General features: G+C 38.9%; 1 protein-coding gene across 3 annotated transcripts in view; it reads right to left on the bottom strand.

Moving 5' to 3' along the window:
* Positions 1 to 1,185: 1,185 nt before the first annotated feature.
* Positions 1,186 to 17,807, bottom strand: part of TRIM69 (tripartite motif containing 69) — a 31,273-nt gene continuing 14,651 nt past the window's right edge. Inside the window, exons 2-7 of one of the 3 annotated variants that reach the window (XM_004056106.3) lie at positions 13,615 to 14,091; positions 12,528 to 12,623; positions 10,136 to 10,369; positions 9,333 to 9,355; positions 9,123 to 9,247; positions 1,186 to 1,790 (exon numbers count right to left, since the gene is read on the bottom strand). In XM_004056106.3, coding sequence (XP_004056154.1) covers positions 1,249 to 1,790; positions 9,123 to 9,247; positions 9,333 to 9,355; positions 10,136 to 10,369; positions 12,528 to 12,623; positions 13,615 to 14,091 — 1,497 coding nt within the window. In that variant the 3' untranslated portion in view covers positions 1,186 to 1,248. Of the gene's footprint in view, positions 1,791 to 9,122; positions 9,248 to 9,332; positions 9,356 to 10,135; positions 10,378 to 12,527; positions 12,624 to 13,614; positions 14,092 to 17,807 lie in introns of those variants that run through there. The other 2 variants (XM_019010592.3, XM_055363593.2) reach the window with 2 other exon arrangements.

Below are 17,807 nucleotides of genomic sequence, written 5' to 3'. Positions count from 1 at the left end.
CTTCCAAAGAAAGGAAATAGGGACAGTCAATCAAGAGTACTGCTGAGATCAATGATGTTAAGAATTTTAGACTTGGAAAAAGCTCAAGGATGAGTATATTGGACAGAACAAGATGCAAAATACTACTTACATTATAGGCAGGAATGATGAAAAAGGATGTAGTCAAAAGTAGATGGAGGTTGGGTGTGGTGACTCACATCTGTAATCCTAGAACTTTAGGAGGTCAAGGTGGGAGGATGCTTGAGGTCAGGAATTCAAGACTAGCCTAGGCAACATAGTGAGACCCCATCTGTCAGACTGTATATATATATGTGTGTATATATATATATATATATATATATATATATATACGTATATATATATGCATGTCTCCTGCAGATAGATAAAGCAGGGAAATGGAACTGAGAAAGGAAAGGAAAGAGTCACAGATTTGCTGGACTAAAATGTATCTTGAGAGAATTCAAGACAAGATTATAAACTAGTCCAGATCATTTCCTACTTTTTTATTTAAGCCTGTGGAGCATGGTTTAAAATTACAGGACAGGCATGGTATCTCACACCTATAATTCCAACACTTTGGAAAGCTGAGGCATGAGGATCTCTTGAGCCCAAGAGTTCCAGAAAAGCCTGGGCAACATGATGAAACCCCATCTCTACTTGTGGTGGCGTGCACCAATAGTCCCAGCTACTCAGGGTCTGAGATGGGAGGATTGCTTGAGCCCAGGAGGTTGAGGCTGCAGTGAGCCGTGATCATGCCACTGCACTCCAGCCTAGACAGCGAGACTCTATCTCAAAAAAATAAAATAAAATTACAGCAGTAGGTTCTAAAAAAAGAAATAAGATGAAAATGTATATCAAAAAAAAATAGTAAGAAGAGTGAACACCTGAAAATTCATCTGCTAAGGGTCATTAAGCTGGAAAATATGACAACATGATCATTTCTGGGCATATTTGCAAAGGGTTCCCAAACATCACAAACTCAAGTTGCAGTTTGCTCCAGTAACAGTAGCATGATGATCACTCTCTTGAGAGTGGCTCCTGTGTCATAAAAGACCCCAGAGAAGAATGATACCTTGAAAGCCTCCAGTGAAATCCATTTAGGATACTGAAAGAATGGAATTTGATTTGTGCATCCTCTTTTCATTATTCCATAGTTCCCCACAAATTGAGAAGAGAATCCAGTGAGACTGGTAAAATATTTCAATACCTCTTTAATAACACTCTGAATTTGTAGAATAGTATGACTCATTACTGTGGATGTAAGATGTGCAATGGTTCTTTATTCTCTCCACCATCATTAAGGCAGGGGCAGAAGTAGGGATAAAGTTTCTCCATGAAAGTGTTACTGAAGGTGTAAATGTGAGTCATGGTTTTAGCATTGTAGAAGGACAACTGTCCTCCTTCATAATCCAGGTATATGCCCACCTTGTCGAGGTTGTTAGTCAGTGTCAGACTGCAAGAAGGCAAATCCAGAGCCTTTAGATCAGTTTGGTTCCTTAGTCTTAAAAGCCAGAATCCTTGCTCAGGAGTTAGAGGACAGCTGCCCTTCCGGATGATGGATTCTCTGACAACTCCAACTGTCCATTTTGTCTTCTTTGCTACTTCTACTTCCCAGTACCACTTTCCAGAGGTGAAGCCTCTTGAGCCCAGCACAGCCACACTTGAGTCAAACCTCTCAGGATCATCAGGCATTACCTTCTTAATGTCACAATGCCAGACGCTGGTTTGGCTTTCGGAGAGCACCAGATTTGGGTGAGCTGTTTTAGGGTCCAGAGTTAGTGGAGACAGGCCTAGTAAGAAAATAAAAGAAAGCAGAGCATGAGAGAAAAGGGGGTAAACACAAATTCCCACAGTAAAAGATAGTATTTCATATTCAATAGTACTTTATCTCCCCATACACATAGACTCTTAGACAGGCAAGCAATTACTTATATGCTTTTTTTTTTTTTTTTTTTGAGGCAGACAAGGTTGCCCAGGGCTGGAGTGCAGTGGTGCGATCTCGGCTCACTGCAACCTCCGCTTCCTGGGTTCAAGCAATTCTCATGCCTCAGCCCCCCAAGTAGCTGGGATTACAGGTGTGTGCCACCACACCTGGCTAATCTTTGTAATTTTTTAGTAGAGACAGGGTTTCGCCATGTTGGCCAGACTGGCCTCGAACTCCTGGCCCCAAGCAACCCACCTGCCTAGGCCTCTCAAAGTGCTGAGATTACAGGCATGAGCCACCACACCTGGCCACTTACATGCTTTTTATTGTTTGGGTATCCATGTTACTATATTCTAGACATTTTTATATTTAGGGTAAAAATCAGGGATTACTCGGAAGTAATTTATGCTCTACTAAAGGAAACAATACAAATAATATAAACCTATACTAATAAATATAAGAAAATACAAATGCCAAAGGGGTAAAAATTAGGTAAGGATGTTCTAGGAAAGCTTTCTGAGGAAGGTAAGTATTCAGTTGTATATACATGAGATGTATTTAGGATGTTTTGAATAAACGGAAAGAAAGAAATGGATTAAAAACAGTCCCCTGTGCGGAAGAGAACACAAGAGCTTGCCTGTTAGACACAGGCAAGACTGAACTAACTGGTACAGAGTTTAGAGGACAATAGTGAGAGGTTTATTTTGGTTTAACAGATAATGAGATTTTTGAGATCTAGAGTGGTTTATGTCATTGCTACTCATAATGTGGTCCACATACCATGTGGTTAACAGTCTCGGACAAAGATAGTATAGAAATTAAGAGTAAACTTTTAAAAACTTTCATAGCAAATTGACAGTAATTTTATGTCAGTTGAATCTAATAATTACAAAATTGGGCTTGTACTTTGTAATCTTTGCTTTTTTTTTATTTTACTTTTTCAAGTAATTTATATTGTATTTTACAAAAGTATCAGTCCATGACAGATTGAGATTTTTTTAATTGGCCCTTCATCACAGATAATTTTACAAGCATTGGTTTAGACAATTCAAAGGGCAGCAGTATAAAAAAAGAATATCTAAACTAAATGAAGAGAGGTTGAAAGCTGACCAGCAAGAGGATGACACAAATTCCAGATGTGAGATCATTGGACCTTGACATGAAATTTGATAAAGGAGACCTAATAGCTATGTGTGTTCACACCATGGACACAGATACATATATGCATGCATTTGTTGTTATTGGATTTATTTATCCTTGGAAGCAGAATCAATCTAGTTTCTCTCTCTCTGTTTTTTTTGTTTTGTTTTGTTTTGTTTTGTTTTTTTGAGATAGATTCTTGCTCTGTCCCCCAGGCTGGAGTGCAGTGGCACAACCTCGGCTCACTGCAACCTCCGCCTCCTGGGTTCAAGCAATTCTCCTGCTTCAGCCTCCTGAGTAGCTAGGATTACAGGCATGCACCACCACGCTCAGCTGATATTTTTTGTAATTTTAGTAGAGACAGGATTTCACCATGTTGGCCAGGCTAGTCATGAACTCTAGTCTAACTCTATCTTCTCAGAAAACCCTGAGTCTTTTCCATTATCCCAGGGACTTCTCTTTCCAACAAGAGGCTTTGAAGAATTAAGAATCTTGAATTTTTCCATATAGGCTAAATCCCTATCCCCTTACATATCCCCATTCACTTTGGGTTGTTAATCTTTCTGATGTGAGGACTGGGTTTTCTTTGGAGGTACCATAAAGACTTTTTAGCAACGTTTTGGAATCCCACTCTGCTCTCTTTGCTAAGCCTCTGACACATCTCTAGCTAGTTCAGCCTGCATTGGCTCTGAAGATTCCCATGAGTCAGCTTTTTGTCCTCTCTTTCCTTCTCATGCCACGTTCATATAACGAAAAGTTCTGTCAGCTCCACCTTCAAAATATATCTTGTGCCCAAACACTTCTGACTACTTCCAGAAATATCACTGGCCTGGAACTACTGCAATAGCTTTTTACTCTTCTGTTTCCTCTCTTGCCCATCTGCACCCTATTCTACACATATCATGAATGAGATCAAGCCATTTCCCTGCTCAGCATACTCTTATGTTTACCATCGCATCTGAGATAAAATCCAGAGTCCTTATAGAGGAAAAAAGAGCCACATGATTTACCTACCTCTCTACTTCATCTCCTACCACACTCTCCCTCATTTACTTTGATTCATCCACCCTTGCCTTTTGGCAGTTCCTTGAACATAATGAAGATCATTCCTACTTCAGGGTCCTTATAGTTTCTTCCCTTGTCCTAGAATGCTTTTTCCCCATATGGTTCACTCCACATTATTTGGGCATTTGTTCATGCAAATATTTTAAATTGAAAAATTCCCTAAGCTAGAGTAGGCAAACTACAACCAACAGGTCAAATCTGACCCACTGCCTACTTTGTAAGGTAAAGTTTTATTGGAGCACATTTATGACCATTCATTTATATGTTGTCTGTAGCTTCTTTTTCACTACAAGAGCAGAGTTAAGTAGCTGCAACAAAGACCATACACCTGCAAGGCCTAAAATATTTACTCTTCAAACCTTTACAGAAAAGTGCCAGCTCCTGCTCTAAAGCAACAGCCTAATTTATAAGGCTGGCAGAAAAGGAGAATATATGGATCTACAAAATAAGCAAAGACTTAGAAATAAAAAGTATGGAATATATTTTACAAAGGTCTGACCACAGTTACCATAGAAAAACAATTTCCCACTCTGTATAGAGGGAGAGTATATGGATAAATAATACATTATTAATAAATATATATTAAATAAATCTCATTTGGTTTTCTTGATGTAAAATTATACCAAAAATTTAAAAATCAGTTTGCACTTTAAAAGATTGCTAGAAGTGAAGTTTGGCTTTACAGAGCAAAGTATACAGGAAGAAAAACTCTGTCATACCAAGGCAGCTACAATTTGCTGAGCAGAGTAACACAGAGGAGGGAACTTCACAGAAACTTACAAACATCTACAAAGGGATTCTCTCAAGGCTGTGGCTGAGTACTAATCTGCACATGCATGCAGTGAAACTCGTCAAGGCCAGAGAAAGAACCTCCAGAAATCAATAGACTGAAAAATTTCTGGAACTCACACAAAGCTGGGAATAATTTTCAATCTTGCCAACCAGAATGGAAAAATGTCGTAATATGTCAACATCAGGTAGGGTAATCAGAAGGGTATATTACTTTAGAAAATGGGCTAAGTTAGCCCTAGATTAAAGGCTGCTCTTGAGCCACTCTAACTAGGCTTTATTTAAGCCTCAAAAGGAACAAAATGATGTCATACCACGTTAACTGCATGCCAGAGTTAAATTCAATAGAACTGAAAGAACTACAACAAAATCCAGCAAATACAAAATTCACCAATATGAATTCATCAGTACAAACAATATGAAATTCATCATATTTGGCATCCAGTAAAAAATTACCAACCAGAAGAGACAAATCTCCAGGGCAGCAAAATTTCAAATAATTTACATTAACACGCTACCCTCAGGGAGATGGAGCATAATTCTCCCCTCCTTAAGCATGGGCTGTGCACAATGACTGCCTTCCAAAGTATACAAGTATAGAAGGAGGGAAAAAGAGTACAGTGGAGAAACCTGACAGACACTTCCTTAGCCAGGTGATTAAAGTCAACATCAATAGTCATAAATCATATTGACAGTATGAACACTTAATGTGATGTGATGACAATGACACTTTAATGCTACTGTCTTCCTCTCCCGATTAATAACCCAAATTTTATGAGGAAAACATCAAACAAATTGCAATAGTGCAGCATCCTTACAAAATATATGACCAGTACTCCTCAAAACTGTGTAAGTCATAAAAAATAAGGCAAGTCTGAGAAACTGTCACAGCCAAGGGGCACCTAAAGGAAATGACAACTTAGTGTAATGTGGCATCTTAGATGGAAACCTAAAACAGAAAAATGACATTAGGTAAAAACTAAGAAAATCTAAAGGAACTATGGATTTCAGTTAATAATGTATCAATTTGGTTCATTAGTTGTTAAAAATGTTTAAGATGTTAATAATAGAGAAAAATGAGGATGGGGCATATAAAAAACTCTATACTATCTTCTCAGTTTTTCTGTAAAATTAAAAAATCTAAAAGTGTCCTAAAAAATAAAGCCCATTAAAAAGAAAAAGATTACTAGCCATACAAAGCAGCAGGAAAATACAACTCTCAGGAGAACAATGAAACAATAAAATCAGGCCCAGAAATGACAATGATGATAGAATTAGCAGACAAGGATATTAAAATGGATAAATGTCTTCCATTTTTTCAAGAATGTAGAGGAAGGCATGAACATGGTGAGAAGAGATAAGAAAGATATAAAAAGACCCAAATGAAACTTCTAGAAATGAAATGAAATGTATATAAAATGAAAATATCTTGAACAATATTAACAGAAGGTTAGACCGTGCAGAAGAAAAGATGAGAACGTGAATAACAAAAGAAACCATTTAAAATAAAGTGTGAGGCGAAAAAAGGCTAAAAAAAATACTGAATATCGATGACATGAGACAACTTGACAATATCAAGTTGTCTAAAATATGTAAAATTAGACTCCAAGAAGGAGAGAAGAAAAGGGGTTGGTAAAAAAGTATTTGAAGAAATACCAGCTGATATTATTCAAAATTTGATGAAAATTATAAACCCTTAGATCCAAGCAGCTCAATGAAGCACAAGCAGAATAAATACAAAGAAAATCACACCAAGACCCCGTATAATCAAATTGATGGAAGCAAGTGACAAAAAGCAAGTCCTAAAATTAGCCAGAGATGGCCAGGTGCGGTGGCTCACGCCTGTAATCCCAGTACTTTGGGAGGCCGAGGCAGGCAGATCACGAGGTCAGGAGATCGAGACCATCCTGGCTAACATGGTGAAACCCCATCTCTACTAAAAATGCAAAAAAATTAGCCGGGCGTGGTGGCGGGCACCTGTAGTCCCAGCTATTTGGAAGGCTGAGGCAGGAGAATGGCGTGAACCCGGGAGGCGGAGCTTGCAGTGAGCCGAGATCGCACCACACTCCAGCCTGGGTGACAGAGCAAGACTCCATCTCAAAAAAATAAATAAATAAAAGTAAATTGAAAAGGCAAGCCATGGAGTGAGAAAAAACATTTAAGAAACATATATCTGATAAAGGAGTTGTATCCTTTACAACTTAATAATACAACAATTTAACAAAAATACAGACAAAAGTTTGAACACAACCAAAAAAAATATGAATGGCAAGGAAGCACCTGAAAGGACGCTCAACAGGATTGCTCATTAGGGATATGCAGCCGGGCACCACGGCTCATGCCTGTAATTTCAACACTTTAGGAGGCTGAGGTGGATGGATCACTTAAGGCCAGGAGTTCAAGATCAGCCTGGCCAACATGGCAAAAGCTCGTCTCTACTAAAAATACAAAAATTAGCTAGGCATGGCAGTGCACGCCTGTAATTCCAGCTACTGGGGAGTCTGAGGCACAAGAATCACTTGAGCTTCGGAGGCAGAGGTTGCAGTGAGTTGAGATGCACCACTGTACTCTAGCCTGGACATCAGAGTGAGACTCTGTCCCACCCTCCCACCAAAACAAGAGATATGCAAATTAAAACCACAATAAGATACTACTATACATTCAATAAAATGGTTTAAATTAAAAAGATTGACAATATCAAGTTTTGGAAAGGATATAGAGAAACTGGGATTTTCACTTATTGCAGGATGGATAAAACTACCGTGGACTACCCCATGTCCATCAACTGGGAAATGAATAAGTAAACTGAATAAATAATCATGATTATTGATACATGGAACAACATAAGTGCTCAAAAAGCATTATGCGGCCTGGCGCAGTGGCTCACATCTGTAATCCCAGCACTTTGGGAGGCTGAGGCAGGCGGATCACGAGGTCAGGAGATCGAGACCATCCTAGCTAACAGGATGAAACCCCGTCTCTACTGAAAATACAAAAAAATTAGCTGGGCATGGTGGCAGGCACCTGTAGTCCCAGCTGCTCGGGAGGCTGAGGCAGGAGAATGGCATGAACCCTGGAGGCAGAGCTTGCAGTGAGCAGAGATGGCACCACTGCACTCCAGCCTGGGCAACAGAGCGAGACTCCGTCTCAAAAAAAAATTATGCTAAGTGAAAAAAACCAGACACAAAACACTACATAATGTATGCTATCACTTAGACAAAAATTTAGAAAAGACACATTTAAAGTGAAATAAAACATGTCAGTGAATGTTAGAGGCTGAGAGTAGAAGGAAGAGATTGATTTCAAAGGGGCATGTAGGAACTTTTTGGAGTGATAAAAATCTTCTATATTTTGATTATGGAGAGGTTTACGTAAGTGTATATATACATCAGAACTCATCAAATTGTGCCCTTAAAATTGGATAATTTTACTCTATGTTAACTATATCTCAGTATAGTTGATTTTTCTTCAATGTCAATTACCTGGAAAAATTTGCGATTTTTCATTAAATCAGGGATATATTTGTGATTTCTCATTAAATCAATAACCATAAACAATAATAATAATGATGAGTCTATGAATTCTATAAAAACTCTATTTAGAATTTTATTTCTATAAAGATTTTTATTTAGAACTTTATTTGATGTTCTTGAAATGCCATGTGTGTTATTTTGTCTTGCTCAGTCCTTTGGTATCTACAGGAACACAAAAACTTAGTGTCCTTCTTAGGTATGTTTATTTAAATTATTGGTTTTCTTCTGAAGCACTGAAGATCTAAACAATCTTCTAAAATGTTCTACACTATGAACATCAAGCACAGAAGAAACTGTAAAGACCCAGTGTACATAAAAAGAGTATGTTCAGAAACCTCCTCCTTCTTCAGAGAAGCCCCTGGGATTCATATAGCTGATTTAGCAAAACAAGATAAAATTTTGGCTGTTGCCACATTTCATAAATCAGTCAAAATCATATGCTAAGAAGTAATCCTGATATCAAACTCATATCTATTTACAAACACAAAGTCATAAATTCTTAGGTCATGGTACTAGAAGAAATTCAGTCATACCAACTAGCCTCCTTTTGGCCAAACTGTACCCCTTCCCTATCCCAGACTGTAAAAACTTAATTAGGGCCACAGAAGAGGTCCCACAGATTAAACATAGGTTAGGAGCCTCAAGAACCAATAGTTACTACCCACTGATACCTGGGCAGAGAGTGTCCTGCATTTCCCTCCATACCATGTACTGGATAGGACCTTTGTACTGGCCCAGGTTCAGCTTTCTGTAAATAAGCTCTCTGGTTGCCAGCACCCTCATTCCTTGCTCCAAGCTGCAGGGGACATAAATCATTTATCCTTAGACATCCTCCAGAGACTCAAGGAATGATATTAATAGTACCATAGGGAAACACTTACCTATGTAAGAGAGTTGTGATGTCCTAGAAGAAAGGAGAAAGAGAGACATCAGATGCCTGTTCATCAACTCTCAAAATTTCTTTGGTGATACCAGCCACCACCAGAATTTGTGCAGATGGTCCCCAACTCATCTCTACCAACTTCTTTCATCCTTCGTACACTTTTTCTAATCTTCATCCCTGATCCTAACCCAGGTTAAACTGACCTTTTGCTCTTTCTAGAGTTCCCTTCTACAGGGAGCAAGACAGAAGCCAATAAGACAATACTTAAGGTTAAGCTATCTTTACCTATACTTTCAAATAGTCTCAGAAGAAAAACACATTAGGTATCCCAGTCCCAAGGCCACTTTTCCTTACTCTAGCTAATTAAACTTCTGAGTGCTGAGATGGTAACCAACGCTTCTTTAGAGGTGAAGCTTAAGAAAGCAAAGGTTAGAAAACAGCTTTTCAGACAGGTCAACTTATGATTGCTGAGAGCCAAAGATACAACTCAGGCTGCAACATTTTTATTTTTGAGAAATAAAGCATCAAGCTCTTTATGGAAAAATATTAAACCATTACTATATACTATTATTAATGGAATTTAAAAATCGTATTTCCTAAGAGGATGAAAGTAAAGCTTTCTGCTGTGCATATAGCTGAAGCAGCCTCCTCCTTTTCTTCCAGAGAATCTTAAAAGCACTATAACAGTTTTGTTTTGTTTTGTTTTCCCTGGATATGAAAAGCCACTTCCGCATTCTTTCCAAACCTCTTCCCCCCTCTAGGTAGGAAGGTACCCATAATCATATTGGTGTGGATTCTCACTTTGAGAAAGTCGAAGGAGTTCTGTTGTTCCGTCTTTGCCTGAATGCTCACCAACATATCCTTGGCTAAGAGACATTGCTCCTGAAGCTGGCTCAGATTCAGCTCCATCTCCTCATTCAAGGCTTTCCCCTCTTCCCAGAGCTCAGTTAAAATGTCCTTTTCTTTGCTGTGCAGGAACTGATGCAGCTTTAGAAACTCCATGGACACATGTTGCTGCAGATGTAGCTTGTTTTCCTGGAAACCTCCATGATTATCACCATGGTTATTGCAGAGACTAGTGCTTGGGGATGGGGCCCACACCACCAACACTCACACACTTGGTAAATACCATCACAGAAAAATGCATACAAATGGCTTCTGAATATCAAATTCAGTCATACTAAAATGAGTCCTTTGGGAGACTTACTCCTTTTCCAACTAATTTAATAGTTCAGGATGAAATAGGCAAAAGTGACCTCTAGTTTCCTATTGCAGTACTGAGATGGTAACCAATGCCATATTAAATAAGACTGTGGAGTTAGTCAAACATTCTAGAATGAAAGATAATACCCTCCTAGATTGGTAATCCAAAAGCTGCCAAGTGGTACTGTTAGACTGGGGGTATTGGGAGGCTGGAAGAACTGTCCTTACCTAGAAATCAGAACTGGGGGAATGCCACTGTTACACTTGTAGCTTTTTCCTTGGGTTACCTCAACATCCTCACAGTTAAACTATTTGACATCCTGGCTTCTCAGTTCCTCATTCTCCTCATTTCTAGTGATTTCCACATTTATTGATTCATTCCTATAGTCTCACCTAGGATTTTATCACCCCCAGCAATTGTATCATCTCCAAAATAACTTTTTATGCACCAGGCTCACTCAGATACTCCTATTGCAACAATTATTGGATCTCATTGAAACCTCCTATTCACCGATCCCTCCATTTCTATTCAGGAACTTCTACCTTCATGTCCTCTCTTATCTAGCTTGGATCCCATGGTCCATAATTATTATTGCACCCTTAAGATAGTCTTGGCTGGGCACAGTGGCTCATACCTGTAATTCCAACACTTATGGAGGCCAAGCTGGGAGGATTGCTTGGAACAGGAGTTCAAGACTGGGCAACATAGTGAGACCTAGTCTCTCCAAAAATAAAATAATTAGCCATGTGTGGCAAACTAGTCCCAGATACTCAGGAGGCTGAGGTGGGAAGATCTCTTGAGCCCAAGAGTATGAGGTTACAGTGAGCCCATATCCACCTCATCAATATCATCTTGCTTAGCATGTTCCAGCTTTATTGGCCTTTTCTCTGTTTAACATAGCAGCTAACTTTCCATCTCAGGACTTTTCCAGATACTCTTTTCTATTCCTAGAACATTCTTCTCCAGGCTACCTCCTTCATATCCCCACTCACCCAGTTCACTTGGATAAGTTACTTATCCTTCAATTCTCAATTTTTAATGTGACTTCTTCAGAGAACACCCCTCCCCCAGTCTAGATTATGTTCTCCATTTATATGCTATCATCATACCCTATACTTTCATTTATAATACTTATCACAGTTGTTATTTTATTATTACTCGTGGGATTATTTAATTAACAGCTGTCTCCCATCCCCAATATCTAGTATTATGCCTGACCCACTCAATAAATATTTGTTAAATAAATGAATGAATGCTCACACTAATAGGAACTTTTACAAAAGGAACAAGATTCTCTGAAGACATCATTACTTCCATATATCCTTCTTCTTTCCCTGAGTCTGCATATTTTTTTCTTCCAGATGCCAAATACCTGAGAAGGCTCTTCTCCATAGAATAATGAATAAAGAAACAGAACTTCCAATTTAGCACCCCCAACCTAGAGACTGATTTGCCAAATCTCTAGCCATTAATGTTGTCCTAGAGTGCCTGTGAAGTTGAAAGTGCAGACAATAGCTTTATTTAGCTTGGAGGAAGCTAAGAAGATCAAATCAGCTGGGAAAAGCCTATGACCTTAGAGACCTAGTCCAGAGGTGTCTGGTTATAAACTCAAAGGAAATAAAGGTATTTCTTTGGACATAGCAATCTTTAGTGATTGATTTTTTTCTGATAAGTTCCTTTTTTTTTTTTTGCCATAGATAAAGCCAAAGACCAGACACATTTCAGCCCCACGACAGTCACCTGGTGACTGAACCATCGAAAAGATCAGCATATTAGGGGAAAGGTTAATCTGCTCTGTTGATCAGCTATTAGGAACCTACTCCACCACCATATTTCTTTCCACCCGACAGACTCAGTTTTCCAATTCCATAGCCTAGGTACCATTTAGTATGTTGATAATATATGTTAGGCACCTTTGTACCCATAGCTGAAGTTACATGGAGGGTGTGTTCCAGTTCTATCTCATAACCCCTCTTTCTTGCTCCTCACCTTGTGAGCAGCAATAGCTTCCTTCTGCATGTTCCTCAGGGTCTGAAGCTCCTTCAGAGTTGTCTCCAGTTGACTCTGTTGGATGGCAAGCTCCTCCTGGGAATACCAAATAGAATTAACCCAGACTAACTCGGGAGATGAAGGACCATAAAGGACATCTTCCCCAAGGCCCCAGTGTGCAAGAAAAAAGCAAGCTCTTGCTGCAAAAATCTTCCCCTTCCCCTGTATCATAGTTCTTGTCTCGTTCAAGAATTGTGAAAAAGAAAAGAAAAGGCTGGGTGTGACAGCTCACATCTGTAATCTCAGCACTTTGGGAGACTGAGATGGGAGGATCACTTGGGCCCAGGGGTTTGAGACCAGCCTGGGCAACATAGTGAGACCCATCTCAAAAAAAAGAAAAAAAAAGAATCATGGAGTAAATTACAGCTTAAAACTTAGTTTTTCTCTCTTAGTAGCCAGCTACAGGGGTTTGAAGAAGGGAATAGAACTCTACACATTTTCCACTCTAGTTTTATACTGTTCTCAGCATCTATCATTTTACTTGTGTTGTTCTCACTTGGAACATTTGTTTCTTCCTTCTGCCCTTCAAAATCCAAATGATTTCCCAGTTCAAGTCCTTTCCCTTTCTTTCACTATATGTCCCCTATTTCATTTTTCTCTAATAGTCTCAGAAATTCTAAACCCTTAAGAATTACAAATGTGACAAAATTTAACTTTTAACAGGAGGCTATCTTAATATTGCTTCTGTTGTTTTCTTCATTTTAAACTTAACCAAATTTTGAATTTTTTATAACAAGAGCAATATCTTATCTATCCATATTCTACACAGTGTTTAGCAGAGTGCTACCATGGCAGAGTTTAGGTACAGATTTGATTGAGGGAGTAAGCCAGGGCTCCTCCACTGTTCCTTTCCTATAAGCAGCAACTCTAGAAAAAGAACTTTGCAAGATACGTTGTACTTTCTGAGCAGTCTGGGCTTTCTAATCATCATTTGAATAAAGGGATGGGGTTGGAAGAAAGAAGAAGCCCTATGAAATATTTTTCCTAGTTTTTCTAAGGGATTGTTCAAGGCCCAGGGCTCACCCACCGTGAAGAAATGGACAGCATCAGAGATTTGCAGGAACTCCTTAGACTGCCCCACAGACAACCGAGCATCCTTGCATTGAAAGCAGATCAGTTTCCCATCTGGTTTACTGAACAGTTTCAGGTTCTCTCCATGCTCTGGGCACTGTGGATGGCCCTTGAGTAAGGGTAACTTCTTAATCTTCTCTACCAACTTGTCCAGTACAGGGTTGAATGTACAGTTGCTATACTGACATAGCATCTTACACTCAGGACAGAATGTTTCCTTTGCTTGCAGCCTCCAAAAGTCTTGGATACAGGCTTGACAGAAGTTGTGGCCACAGCTTAGCATCAGTGGGTCTCGGAACCAATCATTGCACAGTGGGCAGTGTAGCTCCATGGTAATATCTTGTATCACCACTTTAGAGGGTAGGTGGGTGATTGAATCATTCATTTCAACATAGTCGCCTGGATCGATGTTGGAGGAGGGGTTGGTGGATACCTTTAGAAAAGAACAGCTAAAATGAGTTTATCTTTCTTGTTGCCCATTTTAACACTCCAGGATGATGGCTCCATTCCTAAAGGAGCTGAAAATTGGTACAACTAAAGTAAAAGCACATAATCTCTCCTTTGAAAGTGAACCAGTAACTTGAGTGTTTTCTGAAATTATAACATATGATGCTATTTTAACTTTAATAAAGAATCAAGGCAGAGGAAGAAACAGTACTAAATCAAAGAAATGTACTTTGTTGTACATCTCTCTCTTTACCCACTTTCCCCAAGTGTCTGTTGAAAGTTTTATTTTTCAACTTCTGCTCTACTAGTTATTACCTTTATTTTATTTTTGTTTTCTAGAAATTATATACAAAGAATCGGAAAATCAATCAGATTCCTCAGTCAGTAGTATGATATCGTCAACCATCCAGGGTCCCCTTCACTCCTTTTTAAAAAAACACATTTCAGGCCAGGCGCAGTGGCTCATGCCTGTAATCCCAGCATTTTGGGAGGCCAAGGCGGGCAGATCACGAGGTCAGGAGATTTAGACCATCCTGGCTAACACAGGATGGTTAGCCATCTCTACTAAAAATCTCTACTAAAAATACAAAAATTAGCTGGGTGTGGTGGCAGGTGCCTGTAATCCTAGCTACCTGGGAGGCTGAGGCAGGAGAATTGCTTGAACCCAGGAGGCAGAGGTTGCAGTAAGCCAAGACCACGCCATTGCACTCTAGCCTGGGCAACAACAATGACACTCCATCTCAGAAAAAGAAAAAAAAAAAGGAATGACCAACAATGAACTGAGCCTAAGAGATCCACAAGACACTATCAAACAGACATAATAAGAATTTCAGAAAGAAAGGAGAAAAATGCAGAAAGAATGTTTGAAGCAGCCGGGCGCAGTGGCTCAAGCCTGTAATCCCAATACTTTGGGGTGCCGAGGCAGGTGGACCACCTGAGGTCAGGAGTTAGAGACCAGCCTGGCAAACATGGTGAAACCCTGTCTCTACTAAAAATACGAAAAATTAGCCGGTCATGGCAGCAGGCACTGGTAATCCCTGCTACTTGGGAGGTTGAGACAGGAGAATTGCCTGACCTGGGAGGTGGAGGTTATAGTAAGCTGAGATCACTCCACTGCACCCCAGCTTGGGCAACAAGAGTGAAACTCTGTCTCAAAAAAAAAAATTTGAAAAAGTAATGGCTGAAAACTTCCAAAATATGATGAAATTATACATCCAAGAAGCTCAACAAACTCCAAGCAGGATAAATTCAAAGAGATCTGCAATGAGACACATTATAATTGAAGTGTCCAACGACAAGGAAGGAATCTTGAAAGCAGTAAGAGAGAATGACTCTTCACATACAAGGGATTCTCAGTAAGATTACTAGCTGATTTCTTTTCAGAAAATATGAAGGCCAAGAAGCAGAGAGATGACATATCTGAACTGCCGAAAGAAAAAAACTGTTAACTAAGAGTTCTGTATCCAGCCAGGCACAGTAGCTCACACCTGTAATCCCAGCACTTTGGGAGGCCAAGGTGGGCAAATCATTTGAGCCCAGGAACAACATGGCAAGACCCTGTTTCTACTTTTTTTTAATTAAAATTTTTTAAAAATAAAGAATTATACATTCATGAAAAGAGGAATTAAGACATTCCCAGATAAACAAAAACTGAAGGAGTTGTCTAGTAGTCTTAATCTACAAAAAATGCTAGTAGATCTGCTCTAGAAGAAATGCTAAAAGGAGTCCTACATGTTGAAATGAAAGGAAACTAGGAAGTATCTCCAAGCCATATAAAGAAGTAGAGACCAGTGAAAAAGTAGCTACATAGGTAAAGTCCAATATTGCAGTTTTTGGTTTCTAACTCCTCTTTTTCCCCTATTCAATATAAAAGACAAATGCACAAAACAATAGTTATGTGTGTTAATGGATATGCAATGTATAAAGAGATAATTGGTGATAATAACAACAAAAAGGAGAAAACAGAGCTGAAAAGGAGCAGAGTTTTTATAGTAAAATTTTTTGCTTTGTACTATTAAAACTAAGTTGGCATTAATTCACCCTAGATCGTTATAAAGTTGACTAATTATAACCCCCTGGGTAACTACTAAAGAAAAAACTACTAAGCAATATAAAGAAAAAGAAAAGAGAAGAATCAAAATGTTATGCTAGAAAAAAATCAATCACAAAAAAGGGAAGTAATGAAGGAATTTAGAAACAAAAAAGCACATATAGAAAATAACAAAATGGCATAGGTAAGTCTTTCTTTATCAGTAATTACTTTAGACGAAATAGATTAACTTCTGATTAAAAGGCACAGATTAGGAAAATGGATAAAAATAATATGACCCAACTATAGGCTGTCTACAGGAGACTCACCTTAGAACCAAATACACAAACAAGTTGAAAGTAAAAAGTTGGAAAGACAATCCATACAAATAGTTACCCAAAAAAGATGGAGTAGCTCTACTAATATCAAGTAAAATAGACTTTAAGATAAAAATTGTTAAACTTGTTACAAGAATACAAAGAAGGATATTATCAAGGATATGATATAAAGGTCAATCAATCAAGAAGATAAAACAATTATAAACATATACACACCCAACAACAGAGCCTCAAAATACGTGTAGCAAAAAGAGACAGATGTGAAGATAGAAATAGTTCTAAAAAATCATACAAAATATCTCTGACTGCAATGGAATGAAACTAGAAATCAATAACAGAAGAAAAACTGGAAAATTCATAAATATGTGAAAATTAAACAACACACTCTTAACTAATTGGTCAAAGAAGAAAATATAAGTAATATTAGAAAATACTTTGAGATGAGTAAAAACAAAAATACAGGCTGTGCACAGTGGCTCACACCTCTAATCCCAGCACTTTGGGAGGCTGAGGCAGGCCAATCACTTGAGCTCAGGAGCTTGAGACTAGCCTGGGCAACCTAGTGAAACCCTGTCTCTACCAAAAATACAAAAAGAAAAAAAAAATAATTGGCCATAATGGAACATGTCCGTGGTCCCAGCTACTGGGGAGGCTGAGGTAGGAGGATCACCTGAACCCAGGAAGTGGAGGTTGCAGTGAGTCAAGATCACATCTACACACTCCAGCATGGGTGACAAAGCATGACCGTCTCAAAAACAAACAAACAAAAACACACAGCATGTCAAAACTTATGGGATACAGTGAAAATAGTGCTAACAAGGAAAGTTATAGCTATAAACACCTACATCAAAAAAGAAAGACCACAAATCAATAGCCAAAATTTTCCTAGAACTAGAAAGAGAGGTACAAGCTAAACCAAAGATAGCAGAAGGAAAGAGTAAAGAATAGAGGCAGAGCATGGTGGCTCATGCCTGTAATCCCAGCACTTTGGGAGGCCAAAGCAGAAGGATCACTTGAACCCAGGAGTTTGAGACCAGCCTGGGCAACACAGTAAGACGTCATCTCTACTAAAAATTATAAATAATAATTTTTTTAAAAGGCCAGGTGTGGTGGCTCATGCCTGTAATCCTAGCACTTTGGGAGGCCAAGGTGGGCAGATCACTTGAGGTCAGGAGTTCAAGACCAGCCTGGCCAATGTGGTGAAACCCCATCTCTACTAAAAATACAAAAATTAGCTGGGCATGGTAGCGAGCACCTGTAATCCCAGCTACTCGGGAGGCTGAGGCAGGAGAATTGCTTGAACCTGGGAGGGGGAGGTTGCAGTGAGCTGAGATC

Source organism: Gorilla gorilla, chromosome 16 (genome assembly GCF_029281585.2).
Source record: "Gorilla gorilla gorilla isolate KB3781 chromosome 16, NHGRI_mGorGor1-v2.1_pri, whole genome shotgun sequence".
NCBI classification, from domain to species: domain Eukaryota; kingdom Metazoa; phylum Chordata; class Mammalia; order Primates; family Hominidae; genus Gorilla; species Gorilla gorilla.
This window is presented reverse-complemented; position numbering and strand designations above follow the sequence as displayed.